This window comes from Coregonus lavaretus, assembly GCF_964263955.1.
Source record: "Coregonus lavaretus genome assembly, chromosome: 6".
In the NCBI taxonomy this organism is placed as follows: Eukaryota; Metazoa; Chordata; class Actinopteri; order Salmoniformes; family Salmonidae; genus Coregonus; species Coregonus lavaretus.
Genome location: NC_139993.1, coordinates 44,555,823 through 44,583,145, shown reverse-complemented (window position 1 = coordinate 44,583,145; position 27,323 = coordinate 44,555,823). Strand labels below are relative to the sequence as shown.

General features: G+C 43.8%; 1 protein-coding gene across 1 annotated transcript; it reads right to left on the bottom strand.

Annotated features, from left to right (window-relative positions):
• Nucleotides 1-3,712: 3,712 nt before the first annotated feature.
• Nucleotides 3,713-27,225, bottom strand: LOC311130960 (glycosaminoglycan xylosylkinase). The gene is made up of 9 exons (XM_084163791.1): nt 27,095-27,225; nt 23,904-24,236; nt 23,569-23,816; nt 23,257-23,343; nt 23,023-23,132; nt 22,624-22,795; nt 22,358-22,549; nt 5,703-5,762; nt 3,713-5,575 (listed from the first exon to the last, which is right to left on the bottom strand). Exons 2-9 carry the CDS (start codon nt 24,030-24,032, stop codon nt 5,344-5,346), a joined length of 1,230 nt encoding a protein of 409 aa, XP_084019917.1. The 5' UTR covers nt 24,033-24,236; nt 27,095-27,225; the 3' UTR covers nt 3,713-5,343.
• Nucleotides 27,226-27,323: the final 98 nt, after the last annotated feature.

The window sequence follows — 27,323 nt, the reverse complement described above, 5'->3', positions numbered from 1 at the left end:
GGACGTGGTGACAGATGAATCACTCTCACACACTCCCGTACCATGATGCTTTCTCTCTCTTCTCCCATCTCTTATAAAAATGTTTCCCCTATTTCTGAACCAGTGATGCTGATTTACAGTCAGTGAATTAAGCATCAAAAAACAGTTTGAGAGATCTGATTCCAGTTAGCTGGTTGATATAGGTCAGAGAGACAGAGATTGGTACTGCATGTCTGGAAATGCTCCATCAAACAACTATTCTCTTGAAATCCCCCAGGTGGTAAAAATATTGCACATTTTTCCAGATTACATTTTACTTCTGAGGTCCCATATACAGACTAGGGTAGAACAAAATGCATTGACTGTCCACATTCAAGGTACAACACATTCAGAACAGTTGGACACAACAAATCTTCAGGTCTCAGGCAAGGTTACTCATCATCATCCCACTAGCATCCAGTAGTTCACTGAACCACCTAGAGTAACAACCACCTAGTGCATAAAAGTATACAGTGGAGTGAACTTTGGGATGTAGGGTAGAGTTGTGTGTTAGTGCGGGAGGAGATCACACAGAAAAACCCGACCCCCACAGTCATAAAACAGACATGGAGACATATCACAGGGATAAACTTATTTGGAAGAGCCCACCTAGTGTGTACTGTATCCCCCATACATCCCCCCCATCTGATATCGGTGTGTGTGACATGTTTTTGCTGTCGCTGACTCATAATGAACCTGCGAAGGTGCATCAAAACAGCGCGATGCGGGGAGCGGAGGGAGAGAAAGAACATGAAACCAAGCATCTCTGTAAACACGATTCCATGAAAGTGCGTGTGTGTCTGCGCGTGCTTGTGTTATTTTGTCTGGTATAAGTGGAAATGATGGGTGGATACAGCTCAGTGCTGGATCTGTTCCACATACAATCACACATGGGGAGACTCCCTAGGACTGTATGTGCATGTTCCTCCCACCCTGATACTGGGAGACCAGGCCTGACTCTGGGTATGAGTGGGCTGTTATCACACATATCAATGGTGTGTGCGCCATCTTCCCCCCAGTGATGGGGAGAAGGCCCATTCTCCAGCGGTGTTGTCCAGGGGACTCCCCCTTGTATCTGACAGCTGAAGTTTAGCTCTAACACGTAAAGTGAGATTTTTACAGTTAGCTCAACAAGGATTGACTTACCAGTAACAGACCCCCTTTGTCACATTATTAATAAACATGGACTGTACAGTGGGGAAAAAAAGTATTTAGTCAGCCACCAATTGTGCAAGTTCTCCCCCTTAAAAAGATGAGAGAGGCCTGTAATTTTCATCATAGGTACACGTCAACTATGACAGACAAAATGAGAGAAAAAAAATCCAGAAAATCACATTGTAGGATTTTTTATGAATTTATTTGCAAATTATGGTGGAAAATAAGTATTTGGTCAATAACAAAAGTTTCTCAATACTATTTTGGCCCATTCCTCCATGCAGATCTCCTCTAGAGCAGTGATGTTTTGGGGCTGTCGCTGGGCAACACGGACTTTCAACTCCCTCCAAAGATTTTCTATGGGGTTGAGATCTGGAGACTGGCTAGGCCACTCCAGGACCTTGAAATGCTTCTTGCGAAGCCACTCCTTCGTTGCCCGGCGGTGTGTTTGGGATCATTGTCATGCTGAAAGACCCAGCCACGTTTTGTCTTCAATGTCCTTGCTGATGGAATGAGGTTTTCACTCAAAATCTCACGATACATGGCCCCATTCATTCTTTCCTTTACACGGATCAATCGTCCTGGTCCCTTTGCAGAAAAACAGCCCCAAAGCATGATGTTTCCACCCCCATGCTTCACAGTAGGTATGGTGTTCTTTGGCTGCAACTCAGCATTCTTTGTCCTCCAAACACGACGAGTTGAGTTTTTACCAAAAAGTTCTATTTTGGTTTCATCTGACCATATGACATTCTCCCAATCCTCTTCTGGATCATCCAAATGCACTCTAGCAAACTTCAGACGGGCCTGGATATGTACTGGCTTAAGCAGGGGGACACGTCTGGCACTGCAGGATTTGAGTCCCTGGCGGCGTAGTGTGTTACTGATGGTAGGCTTTGTTACTTTGGTCCCAGCTCTCTGCAGGTCATTCACTAGGTCCCCCCGTGTGGTTCTGGGATTTTTGCTCACCGTTCTTGTGATCATTTTGACACCACGGGGTGAGATCTTGCGTGGTTCCCCAGATCGAGGGAGATTATCAGTGGTCTTGTATGTCTTCCATTTCCTAATAATTGCTCCCACTGTTGATTTCTTCAAACCAAGCTGCTTACCTATTGCAGATTCAGTCTTCCCAGCCTGGTGCAGGTCTACAATTTTGTTTCTGGTGTCCTTTGACAGCTCTTTGGTCTTGGCCATAGTGGAGTTTGGAGTGTGACTGTTTGAGGTTGTGGACAGGTGTCTTTTATATAAGATAACAAGTTCAAACAGGTGCCATTAAAGGCAACGAGTGGAGGACAGAGGAGCCTCTTAAAGAAGAAGTTACAGGTCTGTGAGAGCCAGAAATCTTGCTTGTTTGTAGGTGACCAAATACTTATTTTCCACCATAATTTGCAAATAAATTCATTAAAAATCCTACAATGTGATTTTCTGGATTTTCTTTTCTCAATTTGTCTGTCATAGCTGACGTGTACCTATGATGAAAATTACAGGCCTCTCTCATCTTTTTAAGGGGGAGAACTTGCACAATTGGTGGCTGACTAAATACTTTTTTCCCCCACTGTATCTGTATAAATGCCATCATTAAAGGGTTAACACCCAACAACTTCCAGCAGACACAAGCAATATTCAGGCCAGCCAGTCACAGGAGGAACTTCCAGAGTTGTCTGATTATAAATGATATGACATAATTTGAGGCTACCACCACCACCACTCATCTGACACACAGCCTTTCATAGTGTTTTCTTTCCTCTAGCTATACATCTGTGATTAGAAATGTATCTCTCGCTTTTAATCTGTTAACACCAGGCTATGCCACAGATGACCTCAGGCCATTTGTGCAAGATAGAAGCGAGAGAGAGAGAAGTGGTGGCATCGGTTGTCCCGTCTGGTATGTCTGTCTCTAGAGGTCTCTCCTGCAGTGATCTGGCTCCCTCTAAAGGGAGGAACAGTAAAAATTATAAGTTGTTGCAAATAGAGTAACAGTTGATAGTTTGAGCATCTTTAGACCCTCTATATAGGAGCATCTATACGAAAGCATGTACAGATGTAAGCTCTTAATTTGACCAGTAGAATTGGGCTCAAACTATTAATGCAGGTTGTCAGTGAATTTATGTAAATCATGAATCTCATCTGCATTTCCTGCAGTGCAGGAAAATTCTCAGAAACAAAAGTGTGATAATGAATATCTGTATAAACCACCTATACAAGAAAAGCCAACTGAATAGGAGCCATTACTTGTTTTTATACAGAACACTGACATACAGAATATTTAAATAGATAATTTATGTTGAAAACATTACACACCTATATAGCCCCAAACTTCCCATTTTCCCCTCCCTGTCCCAAATTCACTCTTTAACGTCAATAGCATACTCAACTACAATATGGCACCCCCTACACCAGGTATAGAGAACTAGATTCAGCAACGGGACAATTTGTGTCGGGGCAGATGGTCGGGGGGAGGAACAAAATAATGAACACTGCAAATTCACCACAACTAAGCCCAAAAAGAGATTGTATTTGAAAATAACAATAATTTCATACCTTGATTACATTGAGACATGATAACATCTCTTTTTATTTGTGGGAATATTTGGGAACAGATTTCCTAAATTACACATTTTTTGCAGGATTCCTGGTGATTTTACAGTCTTTTTTGACCAAACCTGATTGCGGAACGTTTTTTGGGTGACCGACCCCTGCCCTACACTCATGCGCGCGCGCACACACACCATCCAAACATGACACTAAATTAGGTTTCTTTAATAATACAATTATCATAATTATACTCTCTCAGTAATGCTATTCAACAGTTAGTTCAGTACGTACACACTCAAAGGATACCCTATTCCCAGAATAATGTACTAGTCTTGACCAAAGCCCTACAGTACCTTATAGGCCAGTTTCTTGGACCCAGATAAAGTATAATCCTTGACTAAAAAAGCATGCTTAGCCAAGAATCTCTATTGAAAGTGCTTTTAATTCATTAATAGGAATAAGGTATGAGAAACTGGGGCCAAAACCAATATATGTCGAATAGAGCACCATTCGAGACACATCCATAGTCAGATGGCAGAATCTGAAATGGCACCCAATTCCCTCCCTATACAGTGCACTAATTTTGGCTAGAGCCTTATGCACTATATAGGGAATAGGGTGCCATTTCGGACAGAGACACATCTGTTTGTCAGTCACAATCACAGACTGACCAAAAAATTCCCCTTGCTGCCCCCCTATGGTCATTTAGCCAGTCTCTCTCTCCACTGTCTGTCCAGTGGATTTCACTGGGAGTGTTGTTTCCACATGGAGCGGGGTGTTATGGCCGTGTGAGCGACCCCTGCTATCCTGAGTGTCGCTGGGTTGAGTCCTATGGCTTTGGTTCCCTCGTTAATACTGGACGAGAGAGGGAGAGGGTTTGGCACGATGTGTGTGTGTGTGTGTTTGCGTGTGTGTGGAAGGCAGAGGAGAGACATTGGAAATACAGATATGGATCCCATTAGGTTAAAGTGTTCTAGTGTGGAGGGAAACAGTTTGTAGAGGACACCACTTCCTGCTGCTGGGGTGATTTCCTGTCCCATTCTGGGAGGCCGTGAGAGGAGGAGGGGGAGTGTGGGAGGGGCTTTATCATCCAGCTCCTCCTAGCATGGCAAAAACCCTCCCTCTCTCTCTCAGAGTGAGACAGCTTCTCCTTTCCCTCCTCCCTCTATCTATCCCTCTCTCTTGTCCTCCTCTAGGGATGGGACAGGTCTCTCTCCTCTCCTCCATCCCTCTTTCTCCTGTCCTCCTCTAGGGATGGGACAGGTCTCTCTCCTCCATACCTCTTTCTCCTGTCCTCTTCTAGGGATGGGACAGGTCTCTCTCCGCTCCTCCATCCCTCTCTTTCTCCTGTCCTCCTCTAGGGATGGGACAGGTCTCTCTCCTCTCCTCCATCCCTCTTTCTCCTGTCCTCCTCTAGGGATGGGACAGGTCTCTCTCCTCTCCTCCATCCCTCTTTCTCCTGTCCTCCTCTAGGGATGGGACAGGTCTCTCTCCGCTCCTCCATCCCTCTCTTTCTCCTGTCCTCTTCTAGGGATGGGACAGGTCTCTCTCCGCTCCTCCATCCCTCTCTTTCTCCTGTCCTCTTCTAGGGATGGGACAGGTCTCTCTCCTCTCCTCCATCCCTCTTTCTCCTGTCCTCTAGGGGTGTGGCAGGTTCATGCGGTCCTCTATCAGTGTGTTGTCAGGGCCCTGCGACTCCACACACTGCCGGATGGTTGCTATGACACCAGACAGCCGTCTGTCCAGGGCGGCCAGGTGGGGCTCGGCCAGGACGGGGTTGATGGGGTCAAAGGTCAGGGCCTGTCTCATGGCTGAACTCAGAGCCCCTGCCCTCAGCAGGTTCAACCTGTTCCACGTAGACAAACGCACCCTGACAGATGGAGGGAGAGAGAGATGTAAGAATGTAAAACAGCTCATAAATACACTGCAGAAAGGAGAAATGGGTTGTGATTCCTGACAGAAACATTAGTATTTTCAGTGTGTGTGTGTAAACTCACATGCAACATTGATACAGAGGGGCCAAAATGCTTCTTTCATCCAGAGCTGCATTCCCAAAACTACAAACAAGAAAACAACATAGTAAGATTGGTTAGACACTAGGGATGTGCATCTCTCCCTTTCAAGACGATTCAATATGTATCTAGATACATGGGCTCCGATACAATACATTTTGGTTTGAAATGATTAGTTGAGATTCGGTTTGATTAGAGGAACGAATCGATGCGATTCAGTTCGACGCAATATGATTCGATGCATTTGTTGCATAAACATTAATTTACCATTCTAAATTAAAATTAGCTGCTGATGGACCTTATGAGCTGGGACTCTCTGAGCTGGACTTCTGTGTGTGTGTGTGTGTGTGTGTGTGTGTGTGTAAATGATGTATGTCTGTTATTTGTAGGCACCTAAGCTGAGACATAAGGGAAACTGGGCATCTACCACCCCACTATCAGTTAGGGGGGACAAAGCTCCCCCCCCCCCCCCCCCCCACCACCCATTTTCTATGTGAAATCACCATCACCCACTAATTAATTGTTACTTTTTTTTTTGCAGATTAAATGTGTTAGAGCCAGTAATGCATCAATATCTATCTTTAACAATTAGCTATGACATAGCCAATGAATATATAGCACAACTTTGGATTTCACCCCAGTCTCATAATCTAATGGTAGACTGTTTGGATGTTTTGACTCAGAGTGAGCTTTTCTTCTCCCGCTTCGACCATGCAGTGCGGGTAGCAAAAGTGATTGCTATACTCGTTATGAAATTATCAACTTAACCAGTGCTTAAATTTGTAAATCGGGAGGTGCCGGAACAAAAAATGGGCACGAGAGGGGGGTGACCTTGGGAGCTCTGATGTACCGGAACACATCAAAATAAAAAGTTATAATAAAGCATTGTATGCATATCATCGCATTTGCGTAGTGGCATAGAGCAGTAGAGTAGTGGCCTTACAGAAGTTGCACACACGGGGGAAAATGTTAGGCTTTTTATAAACCCATTTCATGCATTTTACATGACTGGAGACTTTGGCAGAATCTTTAATGCCACACAAATGATCAAAATGACACTGACAAACTGAGATCAATAAAAATGACCTTGTCTTGAATCCATCAATATCCTAGGCCTAGGTGTGTGGAGACACATATTGCAGGCTACATTATGAGGAAATTATAGTCCTAAAAATGCTTTCCAGTTTCACTGACTCCCCAAATGATACGCAGCTCACTCGCCGGTGATGCCAAAAGCCTCTCTGTCTTGTCTTACTTTGTAAAACAATATTTGGAAGTTGATCAAATATTTTGGTAGCCTACAGAAGATAGATTAGATTCTTCTCTTTTCAGCAGGAGCCATTTGCTTTCCAACCTGTGTTTTCCCACGATTGTATTTGAAATATTGGGAAAAGCCTGTTTTGTCTGCATGCTGTTCACTGAAAGATTTGCTGCACGTTACCGACTGTAGGCTAGGTTGGTAGGCTATGCCTTGTTATTGGGTTACACACAAGCCACAACTAGGCTATTTTTAAAAATAAGCTATTGATCCTCTGTGGTTAAATTATATACATTTTAATGGTTTAGTAGGCTATTCGGAATTATTTCATTTCTTTATGAACAGACAGCAGTAATTCTATAACTTTGGCAAATTTATTTAAATTGATCAGGTGTGCTGCAGTTCCTCCAGAACCTGTGCGGCTATGATTCTAAACCCTTTTTCAGGACCCTGTCTTTCAAAGATAATGAGTGAAAATCCAAATAACGTCACAGATCTTCATTGTAAAGGGTTTAAACACTGTTTCCCATGCTTTTTCAATGAACCATAAACAATTAATTAACATGCACCTGTGGAACGGTCATTAAGACACCAATAGCTTACAGACGGTAGGCAATTAAAGGTCACAGTTATGAAAACTTAGGACACTAAAGAGGCCTTTCTACGGACTCTGAAAAACACAAAAATAAAGATGCCCAGTGTCCCTGCTCATCTGCGTGAACGTGCCTTAGGCATGCTGCAAGGAGGCATGAGGACTGCAGATGTGGCCAGGGCAATAAATTGCAATGTCCGTACTGTGAGACGCCTAAGACAGTGCTACAGTGAGACAGGACGGACAGCTGATCGTCCTCGCAGTGGCAGACCACGTGTAACAACACCTGCACAGGATCGGTACATCCGAACATCACACCTGCGGGACAGGTACAGGAGGGCAACAACAACTGCCCGAGTTACACCAGGAAAGCACAAACCCTCCATCAGTGCTCAGACTGTCCGCAATAGGCTCAGAGAGGCTGGACTGAGGGCTTGTAGGCTTGTTGTAAGGCAGGTCCTCACCAGACATCACCGGCAACAACGTCGCCTATGGGCACAAACCCACCGTCGCTGGACAAGACAGGACTGGCAAAAATTACTCTTCACTGACGAGTCGCGGTTTTGTCTCACCAGGGGTGATGGTCAGATTCGCATTTATCGTCGAAGGAATGAGCGTTACACTGAGGCCTGTACTCTGGAGCGGGATCGATTTAGAGGTGGAGGGTCCGTCATGGCCTGGGGCGGTGTGTCACAGCATCATCGGACTGAGCTTGTTGTCATTGCAGGCAATCTCAACGCTGTGTGTTACAGGGAAGACATCCTCCTCCCTCATGTGGTACCCTTCCTGCAGGCTCATCCTGACATGACCCTCCAGCATGACAACGCCACCAGCCATACTGCTCGTTCTGTGTGTGATTTCCTGCAAGACAGGAATGTCAGTGTTCTGCCATGGCCAGCGAAGAGCCCGGATCTCAATCCCATTGAGCACGTCTGGGACCTGTTGGATCGGAGGGTGAAGGCTAGGGCTATTCCCCCCAGAAATGTCCGGGAACTTGCAGGTGCCTTGGTGGAAGAGTGGGGTAACATCTCACAGCAAGAACTGGCAAATCTGGTGCAGTCCATGAGGAGGAGATGCACTGCAGTACTTAATGCAGCTGGTGGCCACACCAGATACTGATTGTTACTTTTGATTTTGACCCCCACCCCACCCCCCTTGGTTCAGGGACACATTATTCAATTTCTGTTAGTCACATGTCTGTGTAACTTGTTCAGTTTATGTCTCAGTTGTTGAATCTTGTTATGTTCATACAAATATTTACATACAGTTGAAGTCGGAAGTTTACATACACCTTAGCCAAATACATTTAAACTCAGTTTTTCACAATTCCTGACATTTAATCCTAGTAAAAATTCCCACCAGTTAGGATCACCACTTTAAGAATGTGAAATGTCAGAATAATAGTAGAGAGAATGATTTATTTCAGCTTTTATTTCTTTCATCACATTCCCAGTGGGTCAGAATTTTACATACACTCAATTAGTATTTGATAGCATTGCTTTTAAATTGTTTAACTTAGGTCAAACATTTCGGGTAGGCTTCCACAAGCTTCCCACAATAAGTTGGGTGAATTTTGGCCCATTCCTCCTGACAGAGGTGGTGTAACTGAGTCAGGTTTGAAGGCCTCCTTGCTCGCACACGCTTTTTCAGTTCTGCCCACACATTTTCTATAGGATTGAGGTCAGGGCTTTGTGATGGCCACTCCAATACCTTGACTTTGTTGTCCTTAAGCCATTTTGCCACAACTTTGGAAGTATGCTTGGGGTCCTTGTCCATTTGGAAGACCCATTTGCGACCAAGCTTTAACTTCCTGACTGATGTCTTGAGATGTTGCTTCAATATATCCACATCATTTTCCTTCCTCATGATTTCATCTATTTTGTGAAGTGCACCAGTCCCTCCTGCAGCAAAACACCCCCACAGCATGATGCTGCCACCCCCGTGCTTCATGGTTGGGATGGTGTTCTTCGGCTTGCAAGCGTCCCCCTTTTTCCTCCAAACATAACGATGGTCATTATGGCCAAACAGTTCTATTTTTGTTTCATCAGACCAGAGGATATTTCTAAAAAAAGTACGATCTTTGTCCCCATGTGCAGTTGTAAAGCGTAGTCTGGCGGTTTTGGAGCAGTGGCTTCTTCCTTGCTGAGTGGGCTTTCAGGTTATGTCGATATAGGACTCGTTTTACTGTGGCTATAGACACTTTTGTACCAGTTTCCTCCAGCATCTTCACAAGGTCCTTTGCTGTTGTTCTGGGATTGATTTGAACTTTTTGCACCAAAGTATGTTCATCTCTAGGAGACAGAACGCATCTCCTTTCTGAGCGGTATGACGGCTGCGTGGTTCCATGGTGTTTATACTTGCATACTATTGTTTGTACAGATGAACATGGTATCTTCAGGCGTTTGGAAATTGCTCCCAAGGATGAACCAGACTTGTGGAGGTCCCCAAAAAAATTCTGAGGTCTTGGCTGATTTCTTTTGATTTTCCCATGATATAAAGCAAAGAGGCCCTGAGTTTGAAGGTAGGCCTTGAAATATTTCCACAGGTACACCTCCAATTGACTCAAATTATTTCAATTAGCCTATCAGAAGCTTCTAAAGCCATGACATCATTTTATGGAATTTTCCAAGCTGTTTAAAAGGCACAATCAACTTAGTGTAAACTTCTGACCCACTGGAATTGTGATACATTGAATTGTAAACTTCCGACTTCAACTGTATGTTAAGTTAGCTGGAAAAAAACGCAGTTGACAGTGAGAGGACGTTTCCTTTTTTGCTGAGTTTATAAGGAAATAAATTATGAAGTGCAACGCTGGAGAGATGAGTTGCAGGCTCATGTCGATCAGAGCAGAGAGAGGTTATAGAAAGTGAAACTCATTCTAGTTCAGTGAGAGATACAGGCACGCTTCACACTGCCACGCTTTGATCTCAAACATAGGTTGAAATGTTGCGCAAGCCATAAACCATAATTTTAGTTGTTGTAATTTCTACCCCCCTTTTTCTCCCCAATTTCGTGAATACAATATTGTCTCATCGCTGCAACTCCCCAACGGGGTCAGGAGAGGCGAAAGTTGAGCCATGCGTCCTCCGAAACATGACCCGCCAAGCCGCGCTTCTTAACACCAGCTCGCTTAACCTGGAAGGCAGCTGCACCAATGTGTCGGAGGAAACACCGTTCAACTGAAGACCGAAGTCAGCCTGCAGGTGCACGGCCCGCCACAAGGAGTCGCTAGAGCGCGATGAGCCAAGAAAAGCCCCCCCCCGGCCAAACCCTCTCCTAACCCGGACGACGCTGGGCCAATTGTGCGCTGCCATATGGGACTCCCGGTCACGGCCGGTTGTGACACAGCCTGGGATTGAACCCCAGTCTGTAGTGACCCCGCAACACATGCGATGCAGTGCCTTAGACCGTGTTGGAGCTTCAGTCTTCTCTCCCGCTGCAATTTCGCTCCGGTAACGCTCAGCCCGAGCTCTGGGCATGGTTTGCCCAACATTTTTCATTTAATTCATCACTGTTCTTTTAATTAGGCTTATTCTGTTGTATTTATTTTGCCTGCCGCACCACTAATGCGTAGAGATGCTTATATGTGTCGACCAAGAAATAAGTCACACAGCTTGTGTAGCCTAATTGATAGCAAGGCAACGAATGAGCCCATGCAGCAGCACCGGAGATGTTTTGATTTCTATATAGGCCATTGTTAAAAAAAGAGCAGTGTAAGTTTGTAACAGTGCTACAGTTGCCTATCAACTGTAAAATGTGAGTGCAACAGAGCCAGTTACAACTGAAGTATCTGATCATCAATACATTTGAGAAAAAGCCATTTGTTTTTTTTTAAGTAGCCGCATATAAAATCAGGCAGGTCCTTGTTTAATAGCCTTCGACATGTTGTTGAAATGTTGAAGCTTCTTACGATAGCCTATTTCAAAACCAAATGGCACAGTCACAAAAGTAGATGGGCTCTTTGTTAAATATTCTTGTTAATTCATCCGTGAGGGATTTCCGACTGCTCCACTCGCTCAAATACTCTGCTCCAGCGGTTGCTTAGGCTACTTTTATTCCGGTAAAACAACATTTTCAACAGGACATTTAATAAAAACGAATAAAGTCTAATATCGCGCAAGCCATTTTACAAACATTTGAACATAAATCCGAGACACTGCATTTAGTATGATATGTTACATTTCGTATGGTATGTATTAATTTCTGGATGTCCATCACCCATTTCCTATGACATGTTACGAATTACAAATTGATTACAAATTAGCAAAATGTACAATATGTAACGAATTTGCAAAATGAATGATATGTTATGCATTCTAGCTAGGTGGCTAACGTTAGCTAGCTGGCTAATGTTAGCTGGGTTAGAGTTAAGGTTAGGGTTAAGTTTAGGAGTTAGGTTAAAGGGTTAGGGGAAGGGTTCGCTAAAATAGTTAGCATGTTAGCTAACCCTTCCCCTAACCCTAAGTATACTGAACAAAAATATAAAACGCAACAATTTCAAAGATTTTACTGAGCTACAGTTCATATAAGGAAATCAGTCAATTGAAATAAATTCATTAGGCCCTAATCGATGGATTTCACATGACTGGGGATACAGATATGCAACAAAAAATAGTTAGGGGCGTGGATCAGAAAACCAGTCAGCATCTGGTGTGACCACCATTTGCCTCATACCAGTGTGAGAAATCTCCTTTGCATAGAGTTGATCAGGCTGTTGATTGTCGATTTGCGAAGTTGCTGGATATTGGCGGGAACTGGAACACAGTATTGTACACGTCGATTCAGAGCATCCCAAACATGCACAATGGGTGGCATGTCAGGTGAGTATGCAGGCCAGGACATTTTCAGCTTCCAGGAATTGTGTACGGATCCTTGCAACATGGAGCTGTACATTATGCGGAAACATGAGGTGATGGCGGCGGATGAATGGCACGACAATGGGCCTCAGGATCTCGTCACGGTTTTTCTGTGCATTCAAATTGCCATCGATAAAATGCAATTGTGTTCGTTGTCCGTAGCTTATGCCTGCCCATACCATAACCCTACCGCCACAATGGGGCACTCTGTTTACAACGTTGAAATCAGCAAACAGCTCACTCACACAATGCCGTATACGTGGTCTGCGGTTGTGAGGCCAGTTGGACGTACTCACAAATTCCATAAAACAACGTTGGAGGCCGCTTATGGTACAGAAATTAACATTAAATTATCTGGCAACAGCTGTGGTGGACATTACTGCAGTCAGCATACCAATTGCATGCTCCCTCAAAATTTCAGACATCTGTGGCATTGTGTTGTGTGACAAAACTGCACATTTTAGAGTGGACTTTTATTGTTCCCAGCACAATGTGCACCTGTGTAATGATCATGCTGTTTAATCAGCTTCTTTATATGCGACATCTGTCAGGTGGATGGGTTATCTTGGCAAAGGAGAAATGCTCACTAACAGGGAAGTAAACAAATTTGTGCAAAACATTTGATAGAAATAAGCTTTTAGTGTCTATGGAAAATGTCTGGGATCTTTAATTTCATCTCAAGAAACATGGGACCAACACTTTACATGTTGCATTTATATTTTTGTTCAGTGTTGTTGCAAAGTAGCAAGTAGTTGAAAAGTTGCTAATTAGCTAAAATGCTAAAGTTGTCCATGATGAGATTCAAACACGCAACCTTTGGGTTGCTAGACATTCGCGTTATATGCCAACGCACCTTAACGGTGACTCGTTACATCCCTATTAAAGCACCTGCATACATATTGTCATAACACACAGTCTAGGACACACTCAGCTCAGCAGATTAATCAACAGGATCAGTGGGAAAAGAGTAGGGGTGTAATGGTAAACAGTTCGGTCCGCACTGTGAACCCAATGAATATATAAAAAATATATACTGCTCAAAAAAATAAAGGGAACACTTAAACAACACAATGTAACTCCAAGTCAATCACACTTCTGTGAAATCAAACTGTCCACTTAGGAAGCAACACTGATTGACAATACATTTCACATGCTGTTGTGCAAATGGAATAGACAACAGGTGGAAATTATAGGCAATTAGCAAGACACCCCCAATAAAGGAGTGGTTCTGCAGATGGTGACCACAGACCACTTCTCAGTTCCTATGCTTCCTGGCTGATGTTTTGGTCACTTTTGAATGCTGGCGGTGTTTTCACTCTAGTGGTAGCATGAGACGGAGTCTACAACCCACACAAGTGGCTCAGGTAGTGCAGCTCATCCAGGATGGCACATCAATGCGAGCTGTGGCAAGAAGGTTTGCTGTGTCTGTCAGCGTAGTGTCCAGAGCATGGACGCGCTACCAGGAGACAGGCCAGTACATCAGGAGACATGGAGGAGGCCGTAGGAGGGCAACAACCCAGCAGCAGGACCGCTACCTCCGCTTTTGTGCAAGGAGGAGCAGGCGGAGCACTGCCAGAGCCCTGCAAAATGACCTCCAGCAGGCCACAAATGTGCATGTGTCTGCTCAAAGGGTCAGAAACAGACTCCATGAGGGTGGTATGAGGGCCCGACGTCCACAGGTGGGGGTTGTGCTTACAGCCCAACACCGTGCAGGACGTTTGGCATTTGCCAGAGAACACCAAGATTGGCAAATTTGCCACTGGCACCCTGTGCTCTTCACAGATGAAAGCAGGTTCACACTGAGCACATGTGACAGACGTGACAGAGTCTGGAGACGCCGTGGAGAACGTTCTGCTGCCTGCAACATCCTCCAGCATGACCGGTTTGGCGGTGGGTCAGTCATGGTGTGGGGTGGTATTTATTTGGGGGGCCGCACAGCCATTAGGAGGTAGCCTGGCTGCCATTAGGTACCGAGATGAGATCCTCAGACCCCTTGTGAGACAATATGCTGGTGCAGTTGGTCCTGGGTTCCTCCTAATGCAAGACAATGCTAAACCTCATGTGGCTGGAGTGTGTCAGCAGTTCCTGCAAGAGGAAGGCATTGATGCTTTGGACTGGCCCGCCCGTTCCCCAGACCTGAATCAAATTGAGCACATCTGGGACATCATGTCTCGCTCCATCCACCAACGCCACGTTGCACCACAGACTGTCCAGGAGTTGGCGGATGCTTTAGTCCAGGTCTGGGAGGAGATCCCTCAGGAGACCATCCACCACCTCATCAGGAGCATGCCCAGGCGTTGTAGGGAGGTCATACAGGCACGTGGAGGCCACACACACTACTGAGCCTCATTTTGACTTGTTTTAAGGACATTACATCAAAGTTGGATCAGCCTGTAGTGTGGTTTTCCACTTTAATTTTGAGTGTGACTCCAAATCCAGACCTCCATGGGTTGATAAATTTGATTTCCATTGATAATTTTTGTGTGATTTTGTTGTCAGCACATTCAACTATGTAAAGAAAAAAGTATTTAATAAGATTATTTCATTCATTCAGATCTAGGATGTGTTATTTTTGTGTTCCCTTAATTTTTTTGAGCAGTGTATATTAACAAAACAAAAACACTAGGCCTATAGGCTATAAATAAAAATAAAAATAATATGCCATTTAGCTGATGCTTTTATCCAAAGCGACTTACAGTCGTGCGTGCATACATTTTTTTGTGTATGGGTGGTCCCGGGGTTCGAACCCACTACCTTGGCGTTACAAGCGCCGTGCTCTACCAGCTGAGCTACAGAGGACCACCCATACACAAAAAAATGTATGCACGCACGACTGTAAGTCGCTTTGGATAAAAGCGTCAGCTAAATGGCATATTATTTTTATTTTTATTTATAGCCTATAGGCCTAGTGTTTTTGTTTTGTTAATATACACTGCTCAAAAAAATTAAGGGAACACAAAAATAACACATCCTAGATCTGAATGAATGAAATAATCTTATTAAATACTTTTTTCTTTACATAGTTGAATGAAGGTTATGCGAACGATGGGGTGTAATGGACCTCAGTTCGGTCTCCTAGTTCTGTACGATGGCGAGTGGTGGGGTCGATAAACCAGAATTGGAGGATCCCCCATCATCGTTTAAATCTCCAGTTTGGGAATATTTTGGCTTCCCAGTAGATTACAATGGCGATGGACAGAGTTGTGGATAAAACGTTAACAGTATGTCGCCACGCTTAACGAGAATAGCATATGCAGCTGCCAACACCTCAAATATGTTGACACATTTACGCCGACACCAACCCAGTATACCAGAGCAAAAATGAAACGCAAAGAAACAACACATCGTCTCCCCTCTGCATTCAATCAACCCTTGGCAGCTGATTCTGACCGGGCCTAAGAAATTACACGAGAATTTGTACAATCTTTGGTTTATAGCCGTGGATATGCACCCATTCTCGGTGGCTGAGAATAGGGGGTTTCAGCACCTCGTGAAAGTGCTCGCGCCACATTACGAACTTCCCTCTTGCACCAATTTCAGGAAGACCAATTTTACCTGCTCTATTTGGGCTGTCCCCGACAAAAAATATATATTGGTAGTCCCGTTCTTTCGAGCAATCGATTGGTCAACATGTTTAAACTTATTTTTCCATATATAGACAGACACATCCTATGTGTTTGAATTAAACCAACTACATATGCACTGAGCTTGTCTGATGCTTTCAGCACACTGTTTGATTAAATAAACGCAAATTACTCAAGAAAGAGCCTGATGGTCACACTGTGTAAAAAAAAAAAAAAAAGACAGCGAGTGCCTGTGTGACTGGCGCACGTTGTCTCGCTCTCCTCCCTACTGCAGGGAAAAGGTACCACAGCAAGTGTTTATTGCGCTGTCCATGCTGAAGCTGCAACATCATTTCAGCCATTTAGTTTCTTACTTGTTTCTGACTGAAAAGTTCTGTTACCTAAATCCCATACACAAAGACTCCAGTCACCCAAGTCATAGACTGTTCTCTCTGCTACCGCACGGCAAGCGGTACCGGAGCACCAATTCTAGGACCAAAAGGCTCCTTAACAGCTTTTACCCCCAAGCCATAAGACTGATGAAAAATTAATCAAATGGCCACCCGGACTATATACATTGACGACCCCATCCCCCGCAGTTTGTTTTTACACTGCTGCTACTTGCTGTTTATTATCTATGCATAGTCACTTTACAAATTACCTCGACTAACCTGTACCCCCGCACACTGATTCGGTACTGGTACCCCCTGTATATAGCCTCGTTATTGTTTTGTAATTTTCTTGTGTTACTTTTTGATATATATTTTTTTACTTTCGTTTATTTAGTAAATATTTTCTTAACTCTATTTCTTCTGCATTGTTGGTTAAGGGCTTGTAAGTAGGCAATTCACGGTAAGGTCTACTACACCTGTTGTATTCGGCGCATGTGACAAATAAAATTAGATTAGATTTTGTTTAGGAAAACCCTTGCTCTCTTTACGTGAAACATGTAAACATTGCATGCATGTGACCAATAGGGCCTTAACTATAGCCTATCATAATCACATCAATAAATAGGTTATGCGAAATGGATGCGGAGGACGTGAAAAATAAACTTGAGTAGTAAACAGAATGTTTACTACTGGAGAAAAGGGAGGGTATAGGAGCAAGCGTTGCGTGAGTATTTTGTGTGCCAAACAGTTGCTGTCAGATTACAATATTATTTTCTCGGACCATTTGGAACAGTGTAAACAACACTAAATAAATAAGTGTACCAGAGAGTCTGCGCTAATGAAAAATAAATAAAATAAAGTCTTTATTACAGGAGACTAAAAACAGTTGCATGCATTCGTGAATTGCGGTTAATTTATGTTTACGCTAATTATTCAAAGCTCCATTTGTTATTTAATTTTAAAATGAAAATGATTGATTGCATTTCAAAGCATGTATGTCTCGTATACTGTGTGATGGCATGAACAAATGAATGATTGATTGATACAGTAGCTTATATATTGAAATATAGGCCTAAATACTGTAAGTTCCGGTATTAAGACTAAACAGGACGCGCTCTTATACCTACAGCTCGATGGGGGTTATACAAGGCTACTATACAAAGCCTACTAATGATAACGACATTACTTATTATTTTATTTTTTTACTTTTTTTAGTCATTTAGCAGACGCTCTTATCCAAAGCGACTTCCAGTTAGTGAGTGCATACATTATTATATATATATATATATATATATATATATATATATATATATATATATATATATATATATATATATATATATATATATATATATATATATTTTTTTTTTAAATTATACTGTTTATACCGTGGAAAACGAACCCACAACCTTGGCGTTGCAAACGCCATGCTCTACCAATTGAGCCAAATCCCTGCCGGCCATTCCCTCCCCTACCCTGGACGACGCTGTGCCAATTGTGTGCCGCCCCATGGGTCTCCCGGTCGCGGCCGGCTACGACAGAGCCTGGATTCATTTACATTTTACATTTTAGTCATTTAGCAGACGCTCTTATCCAGAGCGACTTACAGTTAGTGAATGCATACATGTTTTTTTTCATTCTGGCCCCACGTGGGAAACAAACCCACATCCCTGCCGGCCAAACCCTCCCCTACCTTGGACGACGCTGGACCAATTGTGCGCCGCCCATGGGTCTCCCGGTCGCGGCAGGCTGCGACAGAGCCTGGACTCGAACCAGGATCTCTAGTGGCACAGCTAGCACTGCGATGCCTTAGACCACTGCACCACTCGGGAGACATGATCATAATAATAATTGAATTATAACAAGAAGGAGATTAAGAAAAAGGCGGGTATAGAAACGAGAGCTGCGTGCATATTATGTGTGACAGAAATATGCTGTTAGATTATAATATAATTTTTCTGCCTGTTTGGAACAGTGTAAACAACACTAAATAAGTAATATCTGTCTGTTCTAAAGGGAAAAAATGGTAAAGCCTTTATTACAGCACAGCAAAGATTAAAAACAGCCACATCTGTGAAATTGCTTTATCCAACATTTTTCTGTTGCATGAGACTTGGTGCTCACGAAATCAGTAGGCTATTAAACAAACACTCAAACAGGCAAAACTATGAAATAACACATGGAATCATGCAGTAAGCAAAAAAGTGTTAAACAAATCAAAATATATTTTAGATTTTAGTAGCCACCTTTTGCCTTGATGACAGCTTTGCACACTCTTGGCATTCTCTCAACCAGCTTCATGAGGTAGTCACCTGGAATGCATTTCAATTAAACAGGTGTGCCTTGTTAAAAGTTAATTTGTGGAATTTCTTTCCTTCTTAATGCGTTTGAGCCAGTCAGTTGTGTTGTGACAAGGTGTGTGGGGGGGGGGGGGGGGGGGTATACAGAAGATAGCCCTATTTGGTAAAAGACCAAGTCCATATTATGGCAAGAACAGCTCAAATAAGCAAAGAGAAACGACAGTCCATCATTACTTTAAGACATGAAGGTCAGTCAACACAGAAAATGTCAAGAACTTTGAACGTTTCTTCAAGTGCAGTCGCAAAAACCATCAAGCACTATGATGAAACTGGCTCTCATGAGGACCGCCACAGGAAAGGAAGACCCAGAATTACCTCTGCTGCAGAGGATAAGTTCATTAGAGTTACCAGCCTCAGAAACTGCAGCCCAAATAAATGCTTCACAGAGTTCAAGTAACAGACATCTCAACATCAACTGTTCAGAGGAGACTGCGTGAATCAGGCCTTCATGGTCGAATTGCTGCAAAGAAACCACTACTAAAGGACACCAATAAGAAGAAGAGACTTGCTTGGGCCAAGAAACACGAGCAATGGACATTAGACTGGTGGCAATCTGTCCTTTGGTCTGATGAGTCCAAATTGGAGATTTTTGGTTCCAACCGCCGTGTCTTTGTGAGACGCAGAGTAGGTGAACGGATGATCTCCGCATGTGTGGTTCCCACCGTGAAAAATGGAGGAGGTGGTGTGATGTTTTGGGGGTGCTTTGCTGGTGACACTGATTTATTTAGAATTCAAGGCACACTTAACCAGCATGGCTACCACAGCATTCTGCAGCGATACGCCATCCCATCTGATTTGCGCTTAGTGGGACTATCAGCCAGGCTGCGTTAGGGCTATTTGACCAAGAAGGAGAGTGATGGAGTGCTGCATCAGATGACCTAGCTTCCACAATCACGCGACCTCAACCCAATTGAGATAGTTAGGGATGAGTCGGACCGCAGAGTGAAGGAAAAGCAGCCAACAAGTGCTCAGCATATGTGGGAACTCCTTCAAGACTGTTGGAAAAGCATTCCAGGTGAAGCTGGTTGAGAGAATGCCAAGAGGGTGCAAAGCTGTCATCAAGGCAAAGGGTGGCTACTTTGAAGAATCTAAAATCTATTTTGATTTGTTTAACACTTTTTTGGTTACTGCATGATTCCATTTGTGTTACTTCATAGTTTTGATGTCTTCACTATTATTCTACAATGTATGAGTAGGTGTGTCCAAACTTTTGACTGGTACTGTATATGGATGATTTATAAAGACAGGCACATTTAACAGTTAGGCTATTGATTATAGACCTAATTAAGTTGGGGTTTGCTCTATCCTCAATTTTCTTAGACAATTAGGCTAAGCCCTATTCGCATGGGACTAGTATTACTTTAGAACGTTGGTTATGTATTTATTACCCCAGAATGTCCGTTATTCCAGAGGATGATTTGGACAGGATTCGTTTTTCCAAACTGCCCCCTGTAATCTTTTCTTTTTTTCCAATAAATTGACAGTTATGATGGAAGCCTGGAGGTTATTTTCTAGGTGTGAAGATATTTCAAGTCCAGGCGATAACAGGGCTACACTGATAACTCTCGCTTGGTTCCCAAGTTAAACCATACCAAACCTCTTTGGTATAGTGCCCCATAATATTTGAATTGAGGAAGTGTTATCAGAATCATTAGGATATTTTAGTGATCCGCAATAGACGTCCTAAATGCCCCCAGCCTTCAGATGTGAGCTAAACAGTGCACTTGCACTTGAGATGCGTTTTAAGGCTATGAATGAGAAAGTGAACGTATCATTTCCAAACATTTAGGTAGGTTGTATGCTGCTTTGCGATCTATTAACAGCAAGGGTTACATTAAATAGGCACAATATGTTTTACTGATGCATTTGGCAATATTCTATTCATACGCACAAAACATATGAACAAAAGCATTCACTGTGAAAGTTGATACATGTATGCCCTTCATATATAGGCTATGCGCAGCACTTCATTCAATTTATCAAATCAATTATTGTTTTCTTGCTCAAACCGTGAACAAAACCTGTCAAACTCAGACATTTCTCTCAAAACACAGGGATGTCGATTCACACGGGACTTGTATTATCAGAGGACCTTGGAGTTCACCAAAAAAACAGTAGGTTATTCTAGCTGGAATTGTTATCTCTCATGCCATGTACAAATTACTGACATGGCAGATTCGGACAGGACTAAAATTACAGATGTGGTGTTTTGTGCTTGTGCACATAATTACATTACCGGACCACCCCCAGTAAAACTAATCCCGTCCAAAGAGGGCTTAAGGCAAGGGCTGTTTCCTCGTCTCGGCTGCTGTTGCTTCCACTGTATTGTTCTCAATCCCAATATGCTGGTTAATTTTGCTATTATGCACATAGCAAAATAGGGAAAGGCGGCAATTCTACAGCACACTAAAGATTATGTTTCAGAACCGCGGACAGCGACCATTTCCAAAGCAGGAGAAAGTGCATTTGTTATAAAATAATATTCAATTTATTAGTGTTGCACCATAATTTTTTTACATAATATAACCATATACAATTTCAGTATCAGATGTCTTAGAGTGATGGACTGTGCCATCGCTGTGGCCTCCACAATGGATTAGTCCAATGAGACAGGCATGAATTAGACAGGTGTTTTGTGCACCATAAAATTAAAATTGAGACTGCTCGACTAAAGAAATCTCGGTCGACCAACTGCCTATCAACCAAACAATCGGCCAGTCAACTAAACGGGGTCAGCCTTACGCTCTATATAAGCAAACTAAAGCAGGACGTTTTTAACCAATGCACCCTGTGTTGCGCTTACTTAACAGTGACAGCCCATCACAATACACCGGAGTGGGAGATGTACCGTGCTACAGACATGCCCCCTTTATGAGAGTCACAAGTGCGCATCTGGCACTGAAGGAGGCAGTGTCATGGTGCGTTCATAACCAAGTGGGAATTTACCACATGACTGGGAAAAATTCACTTGAACAGCTCTCAAACTGGTAATTACTAGTGGGAAACTCGTCAATCATCCTGAGCACCAACTTCTCTCACATGGTGACCTCTGACGTCCCCTACTTAGGAAATGGCCTCTATAACAGCATTTTCAGCAGTTAAATTTAACAAAACATTATTTATAAAAAGCTATCTATTAAATGTGGTTTTTGAACTCTATAATTTGTTTACAAGCATGATCACTGTACTTTAAGTTTATGGTTGACACAGCTTGTTGACCATTAGCCAATCTGCGTTTCTCAACAAGTTCAAATCACATGAATGCATACAACTGGTATCTACGACTTCACAACTGGTTAATTCCCACCTCCAACATGCAGCATCAGAGTGGAAACTTGAGAGGTCAATCATAACAATTCGGTCACAACAGACAATGCAAGGAACATTATGAATGTTGAACATTGTTAATTTTCGCTGTACCGAAACCGAACCGTAACCACAATATGTACCAAACCATTACACCCCTAGAAAAGAGGAGTGATGTGGGGGATGGAGAGATGAAGGCGGAGAGAGGTGAAGGAGAGGTCATCTTAGTCATCATGTCTAGAGTACCTAAATGTGTTTATACCATTCATGTGCTAACATTAGCTACAATAAGTAGAGTGTGTATGTGTTCCACCTCTTTGCGTTATCCAGCAGGATGAGCATGCTGGCTCCTCCATCGTCTTGGAAACTCTCATAATGATGTCGGTCTGCGTTGCCGATGAGATAATCAAAGATGGCCGTGTCGATGACGTCCAGCAGTCTGGGACCAGCGTCGTACGGAGGCATCTTCTTTACCGCATCACAGTAGTTCTCATCATACTCCCACCTACACACACACAAAATGAATACTCAACCACACACAGTTAACATATACCACAGACAAATAGTTAATACACACACCTGGCCAGTTTGCCCTCCCTGTAGGTGCGTCCCCAGGGGTGTCTATGTTTCTGGAGCGGCCAGACGTCTGGCAGCCAGAGAGTTATCGATCCCTCCATCTTCTCTCCCTCCGCACATGCCGGCTCACTCTCTCTACAGTAGTAACACTTCCCATAGAAACAACTATTATTACCTGGAGAGAGAGAGGGGGAGGGAGAGAGGTTAACCATTTCCATTTAGAGAGAGATCTAGCCCACTGCTGCTTGAACCCGGACACACATTATCTTATCAACGTTTAAGGAGTGGCATGTCTATTTGCAAACATATTATGGGTGGGACCGAACAGAGCCCTGTAGTGTGTGTGTGTGTGTGTCCAAGTGTGTATGTGTCTGTCCGTGTGTGTGTGTGCTAGCATCTCACCCTGCATTAGAAAGGTACTGAGTAGCTGGTCCGTAGTGACAGGTTTGATCTCAGTCCTCAGGTTGACAAACCTCCCTACCACTAGAGGTGCTCTCCTGAAGCCCAGGATCCTACAGCACATACACAGGACATACACTCAGATACAACTAGCAACACCAGTATCCAGATTCCCAATCCCTAATGTAAAATGTATATATTAATGCATAAGACCGATACGTGTGTGTGCGCGCGTACCTGTCCAGGTGAAAAGCTGCCACCTCTGCATTGTGTCTGTCATAACCTGCATACGGCTCTCCTTCTACCACATAGTCTCTACTATACCTAGAAAGAGAGGGAGGGAGGGAGAGATGGAAGGGAGGGAGTGATGGAGAGAGTTATCCTCTTACATAAACCACAGAGTAAAAGCACAGTGCCTATTCTGACCTAACAGAACCAGACAACAAACACACAGATGTCAGAGTGAAACAAGGACACTCAGTTCCTGAGGACTGTTCAGCAGCACAGAACCAAAGAATGGACTGTGTATGTGTGTGTTCTCGCTCTCACCGCTTGGGTTTAAAGACCACCTTCTGCCCCCCGTCCAGTACTAGTAGAGCTTTGAGCTGGGTGCCCTTGTAGCCCACGTCTGCCCGCTCCACCCTGGCAGTGCCCAGCGCGGTGAGGACGGCTGCCAGCTCAGGGGTCTCCTCAGGGTACACCTCCCTGGGGCCCACCCACTGGCCTGCAACCTCCCATGGAGACTGGAGAGTGTGTGTTAGCCGGGCACCGCGGGAGAGAGACAGGCCTGACTCCATCTGATAACACACACGGATAGAAATGTGTGTGTTACATGCAGGCACCAGCTACAATAAATACACACTGACACAAAGACACACCCCTACCTTGCGGAAAGCTCTGAGGTCTCGTCGGCTGGCTGCGGAACCTTCTCCTCCGTCCAACAGAAAAAGTTTGGCAAGCCCCAACAGGAGTAGCACGGCAACCAGCACCACCACGCGCTGCTTCAACTTCATCTCCTCTGCAACCTCAGCAAACACCCCTGACCTGTGTGTGTCCCCCTCTTCCCCACCTCACCCCTGGAGCATGGCACCTGCCTCCCACTCTAGTCGCCTCCCCCTTCCCAGCTCCCACACCCTTCTGTAGGGCAGGAGGTGTGGATCTCTGTCTCACCACAAGACCCACAGCTTGAACAGGCCCCTACTGTATCAGCAACCACCCTGTAGACAGAGGAGGAGAGAGGAGGTCAGAGAGGACATTAGTGATGAAAAACAGTTAGATATTTTTTTTAAAGTAACTTGTTGACAGACATACAGAAACAGCAGGAGCCTAGATGCTGGCCAGGCCGGCAAATGATAGGCAGGAGCATGATGACAAAGTAATGTATAATTATTGGGCTCAATTCATAACAGATTACAACTCTAATCTGTGTCATCAGAGCTCAGAGACACACCCATACCTAGACAAACCTGACTGACTCCTGGATCCACACCCGGGGTTTTAAACAATCACTTTACTGACAACATCAAACCCAGCCTAACCCACTGGCTGTTCTCCCACCAGTTACAGGATCAGTTACAGGATCCATCTAGCCTATCACTCCCTGTCTTTCAAAACAACGTTTTATGTTTTGAAATTGGATACCTTGCTTTTCTTCTCCCTTTTTATGTCTTCTCTGTTGTCGTCCCCCAACCCCTCTCTACTTCTTTCTTTTCCCGCCCTCTAGTCTCTGCTGCAGCCAGTCTGTTCTTCATGCCCAAACCCATGCAGTGTGATAAATGTACATTACTTGGTCATGTGTCAAGTGTAAGTAGACAGAAGGAGTATTATATGCCAGCTGAGCCTAAATTTACATTTACATTTTTGTCATTTAGCAGACGCTCTTATCCAGAGCGACTTACAAATTGGTGCATTCACCTTATGATAGCCAGTGGGACAACCACTTTACAATTATTATTTTTTTTTTAATAATTGTTTTTATGCTGCAATTGTGGTGGTGAACATGCACCCACATTACTGAAGTGTCCTGTTAGGGTGAAGGAGACAGAGGTGGCAAGAATAAGGGCTGTCCAGCATGTCTCCTATCCGGAGGCGGTGAGTAGAGTGGAAGAAAGGAGTGATGTTGATGAAGTAATGATAGTAGGAGTAGAGACACAAGACGATGTTCCTTGTCAACAGAGGGATCCTGACATGTTGCATGTTAAGAAGGTGGACTTTAGCGTTTAGTCATTTGGTTATCAACTGCACAGTGCAAACGGAGAGGAAATCAGAAAATAGGCTTCATTGTGAGTGCGGCTGAGCATTTCTTGGGACTACAAGGAATCCTGCTCCGTCCTCACAGGCACCTGAGCCTGTGTAGGGATGTGATTTGAATGTGACTGAAGGAGTGGGATGTTTTTATTTTGGGGGGTATTTTATATTATGTCGACCCCCCCCCTCCCACAATGGAATATTTTTTGTTTCACTACCCTGTACAGTCGGTGGCGGCAATACACCAATAGGTGTAGTCTGCCATAAAACTAAAAGAAAAAGAATAAGAAGCCAGTCTGTTTTGGGCTGTCAGACAGTGACCCTCGCCTGTCTGGCTCCACATCTCCAGGGAAACAGGAATATTATATCCTGTCCTCTCCCCCAACAGAGGAGAGTTGAGCTGGGGTAACAGACCCAGGACAGGACATGGAGGCTCCAGAGCAGGGCTCCTCTCATACAGACCCACATTAGCTGAGATGGATGTATTGATCGGTTGGTAATGGGTGTTTTCAGGACAAAGATATTGATGAGATTGTCCATAGATGGGGGTTGTTGTGCTATTTGGGGCAAATAAGCAAACTGCCTGCAACATGGCAAATGAGCCTGCATAACATGGCCAGAGCCATGTATTTATTCTAAATGTATGGCTCTGGTCCTTGCCATATGTCAAAGTGCCACTGTCAATGTCACAGAATCATCGCTGCTCTAGGCACCCCAATGGTGGAACAAGCTCCCCCACAACAGCGGAGTCACTGACCACCTTCCGGAGACACTTGAAACCCTACCTCTTTAAGGAATACCTGGAATAGTATAAAGTAATCCTCCTTCCCCTACCCCAATAATAAAAAAAAAAAAAGTGGTTGTCCCACTGGCTATCATAAGTTGAATGCACCAATTTGTAAGTCGATCTGGATAAGAGCGTCTGCTAAATAATGTAAATGTCAATCATCATAGCTAACAACAACATTCCAGTCAGCTAGATGATCAAATTGCCACCCTCATCAAAAACAGCAATCATGTTTCCACTCAAATTAAAGGGCTGTCATTTGAAAGGTTATTTAGGGAGCCCAAAATAGACAAGAAACGGACTTGTTGAGAATTAATAAAAATACATAACAGAAAAAGTAGATACTAGGTAGCTAACTACTGAGGACTCGTGAATTAGCCGGCTAAGTTAACATTAGCAACCCATGTCTAGCAGTGCCGGTGGCCACGCAGGCAGGAATGACTCGAGTTGCATTCCACACAATCGGTCTTTCATGGGACCAACAACATACACGTCCCAATACTGCGGAAACTCTACGCTAGTTGGCTAACTAGCTGTTTGGAAATCGCAAAGGCCCACAAAGTTAGTTTGCCATCTAGGAAACTCCTTGTTGGTTTTAGAATAAATCTGCATCGATAGCTGTTAACGGTACCGTGCAGTCGGTTTTGTTTTCGTCCAGCAATGCAGTAGTACTAGCTAGCTAGGTGGTTAGCTAGCCAGCTAGCAACGCAAATTAGCTAGAAAAGTAACGGTTAGTTATCTCACGTTAGCTAGCTGCTACTTAGAAGTTCAACCTGGTTAGCTAGCTAGTTAGTAGCTAACGTACTGATAGCTGACGAACTGCATCAATATTTTCCAAATCTAAGCTTGCGTTGAAAGCTGACAAGCGTTAGCTAGCTACCTAATTAGCGAGCAAGCTAACATCAGACATTATCAAACATTCTATGAATGTGATTAAAAGCTAACTTTACCGTTAGCTTGCCAACAACGTTGATTGCAAAGAAATGGCTGTTGTGAGGTAACGTTAGCTATCGTATCAGCAAGTCTGATAAAATGGCTTACCTTTACAATTACGGCTGCTGAGTGTCAAACCACATCAATGCAACGGTCAGTGTGTTTTCGATGTTTTGTTTGAAATTGTGTGTTATTCATCGATAGGCTGTCAAAAGAATCAGCGTCTCATCAGCAACACTAAAACAGGATTTCCGGGTCACGGAATTTAGCAAATTTTCCAAATAAAAGTCCCCCAGGTAATAGTAGAAAAGTGTAAATAACTTGTATTTATTTATGA